This window comes from Punica granatum, chromosome 2 (assembly GCF_007655135.1).
Source record: "Punica granatum isolate Tunisia-2019 chromosome 2, ASM765513v2, whole genome shotgun sequence".
Lineage (NCBI taxonomy): Eukaryota > Viridiplantae > Streptophyta > Magnoliopsida > Myrtales > Lythraceae > Punica > Punica granatum.
Genome location: NC_045128.1, coordinates 37,570,182 through 37,586,963, shown reverse-complemented (window position 1 = coordinate 37,586,963; position 16,782 = coordinate 37,570,182). Strand labels below are relative to the sequence as shown.

Genomic DNA, 16,782 nt, shown 5'->3' with positions numbered 1-16,782 from the left:
TCCTTGAGCAAGCCTTGGGAGGTCGGGGGTGAGTTTAGATGCCCGGAGGAAGTAAATAAAGTCCCTCATGTTGTTTATACCCAAGTCGGGCCAATGAATAGAGGAACAACTGGTTCATTTCAGCACAGAAACTCGCTCCTAAACCCGAGGAGGTTCCGTATGATCATTCAACGCGTACTGGCTAAGGAGCGTCTTGTTGTTCCGCCCTCAAACGTTCCCAAAAACAAATGGCAAATGGTTCAGCATCCCTAGACTCCTTAACCACTAACTCGATCACAAAAACGCCATGAACAACGACCATATCAAGTGGAGAGAAATGCGGTGAGTCTTGGAGGGCATCAATTGCAAGAAGCAGTTCATGGGGAGAATCAGCCCATAAAGAGACGCTTGGACATGGACCAGCAACTAGAAGATACCACGAATAAGCCACCAAATGAAGTGGCGTGGGAGGATGACGATCTTACTCTTAGTGGATCGGACTTTGACGAAGGAGTTGTTGAAGGTAAGATTCAATTCGACACATTTGTAGGGAGCTTAGATGTATCAATGCTTACAGTCCCAGCTTCATTTATGGCCGAAGAATCAATTCCTCTTGTCGAGGAAGCTAGGTAGGTCGAAATTATACATGCCCGGGGATCAAGCCAAGATGGGAAAGCCCCGGTTGATAATGCACCACAGGCTGAGAATATGAAGAAGGAAATAGATCAATGCTTTGTGTTTGAGCGAGTCTTGGAGGCGATGTCTCGACATCTTCGTCATTTATTTATTACCGTCCACATGTTTAATATCTTGGTGCGAAAGGTTATGGTAGATAACGGTACGGTGATGAATGTGATGCCCACTAGTACTATGGCCAAGCTCAACTGCACGGATGAAGACCTCGTGAAGATGGGAGTGACTATTACAGACTTTAAGGGGGCTGTGACCAGCGCTCGGGGGATTCTTTGGGCCGACATCAAGGTGGGGTCAAGGGTGATTACCTTAGCCTTCTTTGTTGTGGATGTCTTGACAAGTTATTCTGCACTTCTTGGTCAAAATTGGATACATGTAGCAAAGTGTATACCCTCTTCCCTACATCAAAAGCTAATACTATGGACTGGGAGGGCTTCCGAAGTTGTCCTAACTGAACCGAGGCCGTTTGCTATCAATTCACTTGTATCTCGTGAGAATTGCCAAATTGGGAGTGCTCTCGATGTTTTCCAAAGTTAGCTAGAGGAACGGGCCAAGATTTTCTTGCACGGGTCGGATTAATTTAAGGTCCAAGTGGATAGAGAGCCCAAGAATATATGAAGATTGGCCTATTCATGAAGCGAGCCCAGCATGAAGAGAGCTCATGTGAAGATACAAATATATGTATGTATAGGCACGCTTCCCATGTGCAGAGGCGGTGAGGAATTAATTTCTTTGGCAGCTTAGTATTCTTATGGAGCAAGGAATGAAGATTGCAGCTATCTTTATTCTAGGCATTGAATAAGTCGGCCGATATTTCTAGAATATTTGGTTTTAGAGGGTTTAGGCAATTTAAATTTTCCTAGTAGTTTACTTCCTATTTTGAATATTATCTCGTTTCGTAATTATAAGCGTATCCGATTACAATATATTCTCTAGAGTTTCATTGTATCGCCTCTATATACTTGTCGTCTTGTTCGTTGTAGAGTTTCTCACACTTTAATAAAAACCCATACCTTTTCATTCCTATCGTTTATTTTTCTAGCACTTTTATTTTTTCCTTGCAATTTACCTTGCAAGCACTTTATCTTATTGCACTTAGCTTTCATAACCGCCATCAAGGTTGGCTTTAGCAAGCTGAGCTCATCGAAGGCTCGCAACTATGCCATGCGAGTAGGTCCTAGCTGAGGTCAAGTAGCTGGATTTCGAGCCGCTTTTGTGGATCTTGTGTCTCTAATAGAACTTAGAGATAGGTGGGAGAACGCGTGACGGCTAAATCCCTGAGCCGTGAGTTTGTGTGATTCATTATTACTACAATTTTGGTAAATCCAGTCGCCATTTAATCCCGTAGACATTTGAGGCCGTGGTACTACGCATTGGATCGATAGGGTCAATTGGTGGCACGTCAAGTATCTTGAAACTGCTTCCTACCACGCTTGGAGTCATCCTGATGTGTTGCCAATTAGGTGCCGAGCGTTTTTGATGTGAACAATAGGCAAGAAATATGTGATTCGTGGATCACCGCACTATATATGATTGTCAATATATACATAGGTTAGGTCATGAATTTCCATTGTAATCGAAAATAATATACCTGAGTATAGTCCAAGAAATAAAAAGAAATAATAATCAAAAAGCATGAAAAGTCTTATAATTTGCGATGATCAAATATAAAATCTCTTGATTTTTATTTTATTATGCTAAACTCCTAATACATGTTCCATTTTAGGACATCCAATATCTTCCGTTCCCAATACATATGAGTGTCTCTTCATGGTACTTCCCAAAAATATATGAATGTATATGTACACTCCCCGACCCTCTCTTCGTTACTTCCCTCAACTCACTCTATTTTTTATTTTTATTTTAGTTATCACCCCATTTTGTAATCGGTTAATAAATCCAATTTACATAGATAGCTAAATAAATAAAACTAAAATAAATAAAAATTCATAAGTGAATTTAGTAAATATCTATCTTCGTGCTTCGTCAATTTATAAGATTACCATTAAATATCACAATCTAAGTATATATAAAAGGTCATACTCCATCGAGTTTCACTGACACCACTTGCAGAAACTCCCCTGCACTTGGTGGCTCTCAAACTCTCGAAACGAGAACCTTTCATATTTGGAAAAAAAAAAAAAACATTAAGTGGCAGACAAGCAGCATAGGTCCCTGTACAAATGGACAGGTCCCCATTTTCCAATCCGCTCCAATGAGGGGCCCGAAAAATTGCACGAACAAGGACAGGTCGCGGACCACCATTTGAGATGCTCTCACCACTGTTATCAAATTCGGATCAGGCCGGCCGGTTCGACACCGGTCGATTTTGAGCTGAAGTAGCATCGAATCGGGTGTGATTAGCCAGGTTCTTGTTTTTTTATTTAAAGTTCATAATAACATTAGCAAAATTGATGGAGGTGAAAGAGGTTTAAACCTTGGACCTCTTGGCAGCTTTAATAAAGGCTTGGACAAGTTCCTTAACCGACTGCTTCCTTATTGTTTTAAATTGAAGTAATTATATTATGTATTGATTATTGTCATTTATTACCACTTTTTATTAGGTAAAAATTTGTTTTAATATTTAATTAAACATGCGAATTCGACCCCATCGAACCCCAGTCGAACCCATGAACTCAAGCCTCGATCGGTTTGACGTCCAGTCCGCTTCAGACAACAATGTCGATCACAGGAGGGTCGCGCAATGACATTTGACTGATTCTTGAGATTGTTCCTTGAAGACAATGTTTTATCGTTATCACGTTATCGCATAATATCTAGTACTTGATTTTCGCACACCGGAAGCTTTTCTCGTAAGCATAGGTTATACAAATTGTAGTGTAGGCCGCCTCCTCGGAAAAGTTATAGAGAATAAAAGGTAAAGCTATTCCGTAGAAAAGAAGAATAAAAGGTAAAGCTTACTCGTTGTGAGACCTAGGGGCGAGTGGAGCTTTTCTCTTCACTCGCGAGTTTTATTTTTTTGAATTTTTAGATTTTTGAACTTTCTTTTTCTTTTATTTTCACATTTTCCCCTGAAGTACATGTAATTCGGTCGGCCCATTATTGTTGGTAATCTGATCGATATGTTAAGCTAAATAATATGGTCGTTATAGTCGGACTAATTATTTTCATTTTTTAAAAAATACATGTTTTTAATTTCCATTTTGTTTTTTAATTTTCTCTAATTCTTTTAGTGTCTTCAAATCCATTTTGAATAAGTTACCAGATAATCCGATCGACTCGTTAGACCAGTTGGTCCGGTCATTATCATCAGACCACTTATTTTCGAAAAGTATTTTTTTTCCAACTTTTTTATTTAGAAAAAATCAATTTCATAGAGAGTGAGAAACTTTTTATCTTTCGAGTGTCCTTTTTTTTAAACATTTTTCTTTGGGTAAATTACAAAAAAAAACTCAAATTTTGTAAAATGTCTCAATTTTATCCTAAATTTTGTTTTGTAACAGAAAAAATCATAAGTTTTTTGAAATGTCTCAAAAATGACCTCCGTTATAACTTCCGTCAATTTTTGTCTACGTGTGACCTACGTGGACTGTTAAAGGGACCCACCATCAGCAACAAAAATTGACATAAGTTATAACGAATGTCATTTTTGAGACATTTTAGAAAACTTATGGTTTATTTTGTTACAAAACAAAATTTAGGACAAAATTGAGACTTTTTACAAAATTTGGATTTTTTTTTTGTAATTTGCCCTTTTTCTTTTGTCTAGTGTTTTTAAGCCCCTCCGATGAAGTAACTATGTAACCCGATTGACCCGTCATGCTTAGACCAGTTTTTCAAAAAAAAAAATTAATCCCTTTTTATGTATATTGCTCTATTAGGCGGAATTTTTTTTACTTTTTCTTCACGATTACTATATATAGAAATAACATCACTTGTGGAAGCAAATATTTAGTATTCACAAGTAAATATAACCTTATGTTTTCGCCCGTATGATGTGCAAGCTTTTCTGCCTTTTTTACGATCACTACTAAAGGATTAGACACCAATCATTTTACATTCCTAAAGAGTTATATGTATAGACTTACTTTGTTTTCTTTACAAATTTTCATTAATAGATATAGACTTTCTTTCTTTATATTGTATCTTTCTAAAGGAAGTATACTGAGTATACACGTGCTTTTTAAAATTATAAATAATATTTTTTCTTCCTTTATCCATACGATAAGACCGAAGGATGAAAATTAATTTTGTTGTTAATTTATTTTTCATAAATTTATAAAATGCAAGTGTTTTCATTTTCTTAAAGTACATTATGTTCTCTTTTACGTAATTTTGAGTTAATCCATTTAACACATTTTAGACACAATTCGTGAAATAAAAATAAAAATATAATATATGATAATATGAATATGTGTATATATATATATATATGAAATTGAGTTATAAGCTAAATCTCGCATTTAAAAATAAGAAAAAACATTAACACATGAGAGGAATGAGTTTCACCATCTATTAACTTAAAATTTTAGATCGAATATTTGCTAAAAGATTTATCCCTCATTAAATGTCTTATATAAAAATATATAGAATAAACTTAATTGAATTGGCATGATAAATTATAATAAATATTATAATAAATACAAAGGTCTCAAATTCAAATTCAATGTCAATAAAAAAATCAATAAAAAGAATGATTTTAAATAACGATCATAACAAATATATCGGAATAGTTTCATAAATTTGAATGAGTGTATATAAAAAGAATACATTTAAATATTATATAGAATTTGACGCAGCGTACACGCGAGTAACCTGTCACAGATCCGTTAATTCCGCAGAATACCGAAACTACGACCTTCAATCCCTATTGATTCTTCGAATTCCTAGGAAATTGGCATCCAACTCGAACAAATCTTAGAAATGGGCAAAGAAGCACGGTAGCTTCACAACTTTATTGATAAATTCGAAATTAACTGTTTCAGCCCTAGGGCTTACAAAGCTTAAATAGGGTTTAAGAAAACCTAAATTGCATGAAAAGAAATAAACTTTTCTAAAATTGCAAAAACACCAAAATAACGATAAAATGCCCGTTTGAGGCTTTAGACAATAAAATTTGGCCAAAATCTTGTCTTTTTACAGCCAAAGGCTGTGAGTTTTGCTCCGGAGGCCGTTTTCCTCGAGACAGAGTTGTCATAACCTATTTTTCTCGAAATACCGATTTGCCACCTCTTTTGCCGCATCATTCTCCCATGGATGGAGAGAATTCGCCCTCGAATTCGCCTTAGGAGTTCAGAAATAAAATTATCCACAATAACATACACATCTTCCATACTTGACCGAAAATCGATGTCAGCCCATGCTCCAGAACGGATTATTGGAAAAAATTCTAACTCAAAATACTCTACCGCAGTGATTGGTTCTGTAGAGATATCTGACATCCTCGTCCTCAACTGTTGATTCGAGGTACGGTACTTCTCAATTTCCAGCTTCAGCCTCACCTCCTTCATATCTTTTCTTCGCAAGTCCATCCTCTTGTCGATGGCCTCCTAGACCGCATCAGTCTCCTTGTCTTCTTCATCATAATCATCATCGTCGAACTTGGACTCTCCATCGCCTCCCGCTAAAAAAAATGAGTCATCAGACGAACCCTCTTCAATAAATGTATTCGCAAAATAATTCCCTCCCTCAGACTCCTCGCCAGCTTTCTCTTGATTAGGATTAGGGTTAGGGTTCAGATTAGGGTTTTCCTGATTCTGGTTCCTTATAAGTGCAGCCATCCTCTGTGTTAACTGCTTCATCATACGATCCATCATCTGATTCATGATTTGCTCCATCATCTGTTCCAAATGTCGCAGGTCAAGAACATCATCCACACGATCCCGTCTCCTGGGTGGCATGGTTGTTTCAGATCAAACTGTAGGCTCTGATACCGATTGACGCAGTGTACACGCGAGTAACCTGTCACAGATCCGTTGATTCCGCAGAATACCGGAACTACGACCTTCAATCCCTATTGATTTTTCGAATACCTAGGAAATTGGCATTTAACTCGAACAAATCCGAGAATTGAGCCAAGAAGCATGGTAACTCCACAACTTTATTGATAAATTTGAAATTAATTGTTTCAGCCCTAGGGCTTACAAAACTTAAATAGGGTTTAAGAAAACCTAAATTGCATGAAAAGAAATAAACTTTTTTAAAATTGCAAAGACACCCAAATAACGATAAAATGCCCGTTTGAGGTCATAAACGATGGAATTTGGCCAAAATCTCGTCTTTTCACAGCCAAAGGCTGTGAATTTTGCTTCGGATGTCGTTTTCTTCGAAATAGAGTCATCATAACCTATTTTTCTCGAGATACCGATTTGTCACCTCTTCTACCGCATCACAACCACAATTCTCTAAGATAATATTGTTACACAATAATCTAAGAGTGCGTTTGGTAGTTTATCGGTAAAATAATTACTGATAATATATAGTCTCATTAAAGTGGGAATCCACTTTCCGGCCCCCTTGGTAGGAATATACATTACCACTCTCGTGTGAATGCAGGAGCCGAGGTAGTAAAGCTCCAGGAGGGGTAATTGCATCCTGAGTTTTGCAATTCCCAATCATTCTATATAAAAAATTGTTAAAATATTAACTTTTGCCCCCTAGGAAACACAAATGCCCCCAAATTATTTTATTATTTGACTTTTGCCCCTAAAAATTTCTCGTAAGTCCTAAAATTTTCTAACTTGCCCCCTTGAGCATTATTTTTGGCTACATCCCTGTGTGAATGCAAGGGTGAGAATCTGGATTACCATGACCTAATAACCAAACGTGAGAATTTGATGGGCTTCAGAGAGAATAATTCACATTCTTAAGAATGTGGATAGATTCTCAAGCACCAAACACACTATAAAAATATACAAAAATCCTTGTGTATCTTCTCTTCCATACAACTTTAGTTTCTTTTTTTTTTCTCCATGGATTTTATGTTCATTAAAAATAAATTTAAAAGATTATGTATATGAACGTCGAGGGGTGTCAATTCTTTATTTTAATTCAAGTTTCTTTTACATTGAATTTATAGCCATATAGTATAGAAGAAAATATATCTAGTCTAATCGTGTCTTTGATTAATATTGTTAATCTATACAATTAAATTTCAAGGATCTCCTTACCGAAAAAAAAAATTCAAGGATCTTGTCCTATACGATATTCTAAGAATTTAGAAAATCCTTGTATACCTTATTTTCTTATAATATTCATCTTCTCTTTTTCTCCATGGATATCATGTTCTATATAATTTTGAACCATCGTGTCTATGAACGACGAATGGTGTCTATTCATCAAAAAAAGAGTGATGACTATTCTTTATTTTAATTAATATTTTCTTAGATGGAATTTATAGCCTTACAGTACATAAGAAAAAAGAAGATGAATATTATAAGATAATAAGAAATAAGGACATTTCTAAATTCTTAGAATATTTTATGGGAGACAATCCTTGAAATTTTAATTGTATAGATTAACGATGCTAAATCAAAGACACAATGAGACTCAAAATTTTTTCTTTTGTACTGTAACGCTATATATTCAATGTAATTTTTTTTAATTAAAATAGAGAGTGGACATTACTCGACGTTTATCCTTAAAATTTTTTATTTTTTTTGCGAACGTGAAATCCATGGAGAAAAAAAGAAGATGAATGTTGTACATGAGAGAAGATATACAAGGACTTTTGTATATTCTTAGATTGTTGTATAACAATATTGCCCTATAGAATTGTGGTTGAACTAGGAAGTTAGTCTTTATAAATAAGGCAATATTGTTATAACATTAAAATTAAAAAAATAAGACAAATTAAAGGACTAACACCATTAGAGTTAAGAGTTAATGGGACACGTGGTGTAATTTGAAAAGCCGACGGTGGACGGCATAAAATCCAAAATCTATACCCATAGGAGAAAATTATGAAAAATTATTGTATTTTCTAGAAATTATAAAAGGACAAGAAAAAGCCATAAATTGCCGTGCAATGCGTCTTGTATATGTATATATATATGTGTGTGCGCGCGTGCGTGTGTGTACAGCTTAATTGAACTATATATATAGCTTAAATGATTAACTGATATATAAATATAAATATATATATATATAAATATATATAGCTTAATTAAACAACCGGATCGCTTTGTGTTTATTCACAGTGGGGCTGATGTTAGCAACGTTTCACAACAACTCGATTGGTTCGGATTAAGGAGGAGGGCCTTTCCAATGATGCGATGAGGTTGAGGGAATAATCATTCTGCACCGCAGAAGGTTGAAAGAGGGAGAGAGCATGACGTGAATGGAGGACTCAACTTTTAGAATTTCTATTTGTTGATATTAGAGATGTGCAAAATTCATATATCTAAGTGTATGGATAAATACCCTTCAGGTGACCCTTACACTTCCCACAAGTTTAGCGTGAGTAAAGTAAAGCTTAGTCTGCGGTCTGATAGTTGTGTCCTGACTTGCACGGCATCCTGATCGATCCAACCAGCGAGTTAACAAGGGTGGTCGATCAGCTCCGTGCTTTGCTTCGTGGCGGCATTCTTAAATTCCCTGCCACAAAATCAGAGAAACAGCTATATATCAAAGCCATTCAAATGATGGAGAAGGTAGAGATAGCAGGCGGCAGTAGTAGCCCCAGCTCCGTACTGCCAGGAAACCGTTCCACACTAGCTGCAGCTCTCTATGACGCAGCAACTGTGGGTTCAGTTGCCGCCCTAGACGATTTGCTCAAACAATATGGGAAGGTAATACTCCATCGAGTTTCACTGACATCATTTGCAGAATCTCCCCTGCACTTGGCGGCTCTTATGGGCCACCTCAACTTCTCGAAACGGCTCCTCGAGCTCAGATCCGAGCTTGCTACAGAGCAGGACTCGGAGAAATGCACCCCTCTCCACTTGGCAGCAGCAAATGGCCACGACCAGATCGTAAAGGAGCTGCTGAAAGCAAATGGAAAGGCCTGCCTCATCCAAGACCAAGAGGGAAGGGTCCCGCTCCACTTGGCAGCCATGAGAGGGCAAATCCCGGTGGTCCGGGAGCTCTTGAAGTCGAAGCTTGCGCAGGAGTCTGTGAAGAAGAAGGTCAATGATGGAGATAGCATTCTCCACCTGTGTGTGAAGTACAACCATTTGGAGGTCCTCAAACTCGTGCTGGGTTCGACCGGTGATGATGGGGAGGTCCTGAAGATGACCGATTCCCATGGCAACACTGTCTTGCACTCAGCTGTGATGCTGAAGCAGATAGAGGTACCGTAGCGCGCGCTCACATATGGATATTTACATATATATATATATATATATATAGATAGATCTTTCCAGCTATACATATGTACTTTATAATGATTCTGTCAATCTGTTAAATGAAGTATGTATCTGTGTGTGTGTGTGTGTGTGTATCATCTTACGCACTATGTCTATAATTAATTGGCCGATGGGTTGATGGCATACGTAGATGGTGAGATTCATGCTTGAGTTACCCAGAGTGAGGACAGAAGTAATTAACATCACGAACGGGATGGATTTTTCGGTACTGGATGTACTAAACCACTCTCCCAAAGACTTCAAGAGCCTGGAGATTCGAGAAATCCTAGCTGCAGCCAGAGCCAGAGCTGGAGCTGCAGCTGAGACTGTTGTGCTTCGACCAAGTCTAACCCGTGGTGCTGCAAAGAGGGATGTAGATGGTGCAGTAGAAGTACCTGTGGAGGCACAAGTCCCAGTCCCAAAGGCATGGAAGACTAGGCTGGGGCACTTTGTTACGCAGATCATGGAATACAGAGGGGACTGGATGAATGACACGAAGGGGTCCCTGATGATGGTGTCCAGCATCATCGCAACCTGCACCTTCCAGGCAGCGATTGCACCCCCAGGTGGTGTATGGCAGAACGACACCAATACGTCCGTGGCAGAGGAATCTCCCTGCACCAACAGCAACGTGTGTGTTGCCGGGAATGCAGTGAGTGCTTACTACTACCCTCATGAGTACTCCGACTTCATGATGTACAACATGGTCTCATTCTTCAGGGGTCCCTTGTGGTCTTGTTCCTGGTCATAAGCGGGTTCCCGCTGAGCAACAAATTCTGCCTATGGCTCTTGTGTCTAGTCATGAGTGGAACAGTCACCAGCCTTGGCCTCACCTTCTTCAAAGCCATGTGGCTAGTGGTCCCCGATCACGTGATAGAGAAATATAACTGGTCCAAGGATAAGTTATACTGGGTGTGGAAAGTGACTGCATGTATTGTCGGGCTCTTCCTTTTACTCCGCATGTGTTCCTGGCTGAAACGCTTCGTGCACAAAGTTGCCTGGAGGAGGTTACTCAGGCTCGGTCCCAATGGCCGTGCTAGCAAGCCAGAACCATTAGATGAAAATCCTGGCTCTGCTCTTTGAGTGGAGTATCTACAGATAAGTATCTACAATGGAAATATATATAACCTATAGCTAGCCAGACAAGAATTTAAACGCATATATAGGCAAATAATATACATGTAATTCGTCACCGTACTGTAAATATATATATATATATATATATAATATTATATGCATCTAGTACAAGAATTAAAAAGGACATGGGAAGTCTTAATTGCAAGGATTGAATTTTTTTTTTCGGTGATATTGCAAGGATTGATTTTGAAACTTCCCACAAACATATATATACACGTATATATGTACCATATTCCAAAGTTATCCACATATAATTTCCATTGTTAATTATTATTTTTGAAGGTGAAAAAATCTCGAAACTGGAGAAAATCCTAATGGTTTGTTAGCACATTACGGCGACAAATTGTGTGCCGCTTTCATGTACATATCATGGAGGTGGTATGCATATGCCCTTCCGCTACAATGACCGGCCTCTCCAATGAATATTTCAATATGTATATATTCCAATAGCCTTTAATTAAAAAGGGAATGTTTAATAACAAATATGTCGAGGGCCGGCCAACAGTAATCAGATCACTTCGTTATCCTGAGCAGCTTCTTGTGACAGTCGGTATGGTCTCTGACATAAATATTCGAATGTATTTACCACAATTTTATGATCTCCAGCTCAAGGGAGAACCCTTTGCCAATAATTCAACGTAACATGGTAACAGTACTAGATGAGGCAAACTGATCTTTGTTTGTGAATAATCATTGGAGACATGAAGTCATATAATTAATATGCACTTGCCTATGCCAAATGTATACACAATTGACGTGTACGTTAAAGTCGGAGAACACACGGGTCAAAGTAGTGTCTTCTAGGTCCATCCTAATCTTTTTCGAGTCGATCTAAGCAGGTCATTCACATCTATGCCGATGCATTCGTGAGACTTCCTATGGTCTCGCAGCAAGATTTGATCAACCCAAGAATTAAGGATAAGGAGCAAATATGTTTCAATCCTCCTACTGATTTTCTGTTACTTTTTTCAAGCGACCAAAATGAATATATTGCTACTGTAAATTTACGTTGCAAAGTCAGGGTTTCTTCATATATTTTACCTATTATCAAATACTTCATGCCGTCCCCATAATAACAAGAAGTTATAAGGGCTAGTAGCTTTTGCTCGAATTCCTAATTTTAGCACGACCTTATATAAATTGCACACAAAACGTGGCATTTCGTTTTAGTTGCGTTTTTAGCACGCCTTCAATTTTCTCCTCTATTTTAACGGTAATGGTTGACGTGGACATAACGGTGTTATGATGAAATATCAGTTAAATAATGAGTATAAGTATAATCAATTCATTCCAATTTGGTTAAATCTTTTCTATGCTATATGTGCGATCGAACTACAAAACCAAAATGGAGGTCCATATAGCTTGAATTCCTAAAATATCGACTGATCTTATACGAACAAGTCCCATTTTACTGTAGTAAAGTCCTATAACAAAAAGAGACCAATTTCGTACATGAAAAGTTGAAGAACATACATGGACGATACAATGAAACAATGAGGAACATTATAGCAGTAGTCTCAAGTTTTGCAGACTCGGCAAGTAGTACAATGGAATCACAAAACTGTTCTGCATAAATTAGATCACAATTAAGGAACTTGGTCAGTTAGTCAACTAAAAGTCTTCGACATTGTAATGTGTATATTTTATAGAAGTGATATAAGAAATAGACCAAAGTCTCTATTTTATGATTGAATTCATATATATATATATAAATATATATATAGACCGTATGCGGGTAAAGGGAATAAATCATGAAGATCACGAAGTCAACAACTCATCTTCGGCAAGCAAATTAGCCATTCTTGATCCTTCTCCAAATCTCACTTAGTTGGAGTAATAATATCTTGAGGAGGATATGTGTAATATTTGCTGATGACAGATCTTCACGATTTATTTCCTTTACAATGTGGGCTCATGATCATTAAAAATCAGAAGGCTTCTTGAACAATATTAATGTTCACCCAGCTCCACAAAATAGATATATACACCTACCCACGACTATTTAATTCTTCCATTAATTTAATCCAATGCAATAGTATTTTGTTTTCTTTCTTTTTTCTTTTGGTTCTTTATATAAGAAGGTAGACATACACACGCATGCAGCGTGCGCTTGCACACACACATATATAAGCAAGCAATGAATATTCTACACAATAAAATCCAAAACATTATTTATTATCTGAAGTCGAATTGGATAAATGGTACAAAAAAAATTTATTGCCACTTATTTCTGTGTAGACATCAATCGATCCAAGTACTGTCGCCTAAATCCGAGTATTCAATTGTATAGTGGGATACCAGGAAGGTTCAGTCGGTTGAGGAAGAAACTAAAATCCCAAGTCAAACAGAATAAGAGAATAACTGGAAGAAAAACACTATTTTTTATCCGATGTCAACCATATATATTATCCATTATCTATTATTTTTTTTTAAAAAAAGCCTACGTCATCCGGGAGGATGTCCTCTTGGTTAGTTTATGTACTATTTGCTGTGGGTTAACCCATCCAAACAAACAAAACAGTACCCTGATGGAGGAAGTCCAAAGGAATTAAATTGCAGTCGCGGCTTGTATAACGCTTCATGGAAGCGGTTGCTACTGACGCGGATTTCCCGGGATTACGCCACAGAATCGCGCCCGTCACGGACAGAATTTTTTGAGATGATAAGGGAAAAAAAAACTCCAATCCATATAGAACTTGCTTCTACTTTTCTAATGTGAAGTTGGCATCTGCTTTGAAGGGAAAAAGAATCGCGTTTTTCTTTTTGGGATTGTTGGGTATGGGTATGCTCCGGCTTTCTTGGTATGTCTTGCTGCCATAAAAATTTTTGAAGAAGTTTGCTTGTCATTACAGTGAATGGAAGCTCAGTTCCTCGGAATATATAGGGTTTGCTGTTGAATAAGTGTGCTAAAAAGTATAAACGGAATAATCAGGTTCGTTTTGGAATCATTGTCGTGACCCCATGAGCTTCAACTTTAACTTTTCCTTTTTGTTTGTTCTTTTCAGTGTTTCATTGCTACTCTCTTTTCTAATTAGGCAGTGCCTCTGCAGAGAATCTCTGCAAAGTAGATGTCGAAAAACGGCAAAATTCTGTGATATATGCCATTGAGTTTGTGGTTGTAATCTTACTTGCAAGCTAGAATTGTTCCATCACCTTCGAGTAGTACAGTATACGATGAGACTTCAGTTTTATTGTCAATAATGAAAAAGCATAATTAAACTTAGTAAAGTTGAGATTTACTCTGTGTATTATTATCTGTAGTTGATTATAGTTCGAACAATACATAAACTCAATAATATTCTCTTTTATGAATTTTTTGTTCTGTTAGTTTAGTCTTTGTTTTTCGTAGCTTTCGTACTTTTTCAAATTTTGATTTATAATTTCTTTTCACACCGGTGGCACGATCCCCCATGCTTGCGTTCTGCTTGGCCGTGGAGTTCTGAATTATGAATGAGTGTGTTCTGAATGTGGAATTATTAGCTTGTCATGATTGCTGAGAAGCGAAATCTTATGTTTATGTGTATGTATGTGAGATGTTTGATTAATTTTAAGGGGTTTTTACCTAAAATGGCCAATGATTTATCAGTTTTATCAAATTTATCATATGTTTTTTTGTCAAATCTATCACATTGTTTACTTTTTATATCAAATCTATTCCGGCGTTATCTTTTCCGTCAACATCTAACGGCCGTGCTGACGTGGCACGTGGAGAGATAGTGGGTCACACTTGCCACGTAGGCGCCATGTCAGCACGGCCGTTAGATGTCGACGGAAAAGATTACGCCGGAATAGATGTGATGCAAAAAGTAAACCATGAGATAAATTTGATAAAAAAAAGTATATGATAGATTTGACAAAATAAGCAAACCATTGATCATTCTTCAGACAAGGTGCACGTCTTGTTTGGCTGTGAGTTTACTTGATCGGGCCTCAAATGACGCTAAGCTAGTCCGTGATGAAACTTGAGATGTCTTGGAGGTTTTGTTGAGATGGAACAGGCTAGAAATTCTGTTATGTAAGTGTAACTTTTTTATCTTATTATTTATCGAATTATGAATGTTACATTTTCTGAATTAAAAAGTTGGAACTTATCTCAAAAGCAGGAATTTATTTTCGAGAAAATTATAAATGATCGATGATAAATTTCACATAAGTTATAGATGTTGTTTAATCAATCTTCGAAATTATTTTTTACGCTAGTTATGTGGATCGATGTTAGTGATTATGTCGTCCTTTCGTGTGCTAGGACCGACGAAGATGATAAATTGCTCAGAGTGTGAGAATAATAACAAAAAGACTTGCCATCTCAGGATCAATCCACATTTGGTACCTGAGGGCTTTCTCTCTCTACAACTTGACCGACAAAGATGGTAAATTACTCGGCGTGCACGCTAAAGGATATATGTTTTCCCTTGAAGTTTCAGGAAATAGACAGTCGCCTGTTCTTTTTTTTTTTCCGGTTACAAAGAAGGTTGATGGCCTAGTACATTAAAATAAAAATCTTAAATATTTAATAAAGGGACACAAGTAATCTCATTGGATATCGAACCTAAAATGTCTTGGTCATTAGGCGAGAGGTGCACCACTGTGCTAATTGACTTGTCAACGTAACGAGACTAATCTATTCTTCCTTCCAATTCAACTCATTATTGTTGTCTAATGGCAAGGTCCACAGTTCTAATTATGAACCACCTAAACTTTTTTATACCAAAAGTTCTAAGAATCTTAGACCACATAAACAAACAGCAATGCTGCCTAATATATAGATATTGCTTCAAAATAGCAAAAACATCTTCGAGGACATTATACCAATTAAAGTCCCAGAATTTACTAGCTAGATACATTCTTTCCGATTATGCCATTTTCTGAATTTTTTTTCCTTATTTCAGAAATCTAATGCTCCGTTTAGTTTCGCAGTTAAAATTACAAAAATGTTAACTTTAACTTTAACTCAACACACTACACAACAAGAATACACATTTCTCAAGTAAAAAATTTTAATTTTAACTTTAACTCAACACATTACACAATCATTTGTCATTTTTTACTATCAAAATCAAAGTTAAATTTTGATTTTAACTGAGGAATCCAATTACTGGCAGGTGGGTGGGCAGTCAAACTGAGGTATCCATCATAAATATGTATGTGGAATGTAACAGTCAATCACAGGTCTTCCGCTGAAGAAACGGATCAGCTTCAACCTGTCTAATAATTCAATTTCTTTTCACCTAGAAAGGGATAATTTGGATGAAGGAAACTGGCATTGAGAAAACATCAAATAGCGTTGAATTATTGGAAAATGGTTTTCGCCAATTGAGAAAATTGAAAAAAGTGAGGAAACTGTCGTCTAAAAGTGCCACATTAACGGTCGAAATGATTCGAAAGAAATATCTTTAACTAAAAGATGTCACAGAAAGTCTCTCTCTCTTTTTTTTTATTTGTACACTTTTTTCTCTGCCCGGAGGTACCATGAAGGAGCTCTACTTAACTACTGAGACACTTCAACTTCATGCCGTATGATATAAGTGGATCATGTTCCCATGCCAGACCTAAGCTTTTTTGCGTAATATTTACTCCACTTTGCTTGATTGGAGCGTATGGACATGTACAAACTTTTATAACTGGTTGAGATCTCAAGTTATTCAGAATTATGAGGGGTTAACATACA

At 36.9% G+C, this 16,782-nt stretch overlaps 1 protein-coding gene across 2 annotated transcripts; it reads left to right on the top strand.

Moving 5' to 3' along the window:
- Nucleotides 1–8,812: 8,812 nt before the first annotated feature.
- Nucleotides 8,813–10,955, top strand: LOC116196009 (ankyrin repeat-containing protein ITN1-like). 2 transcript variants are annotated; one of them, XM_031525505.1, is made up of 3 exons: nt 8,813–9,923; nt 10,129–10,217; nt 10,260–10,955. In XM_031525505.1, exons 1-3 carry the CDS (start codon nt 9,273–9,275, stop codon nt 10,726–10,728), a joined length of 1,209 nt encoding a protein of 402 aa, XP_031381365.1. In that variant the 5' UTR covers nt 8,813–9,272; the 3' UTR covers nt 10,729–10,955. The 2 variants fall into 2 exon arrangements, with proteins under 2 accessions (XP_031381365.1, XP_031381364.1); XM_031525504.1 differs by having other exon boundaries at nt 8,814–9,923; nt 10,129–10,955.
- The last annotated feature ends 5,827 nt before the right edge of the window (nt 10,956–16,782 follow it).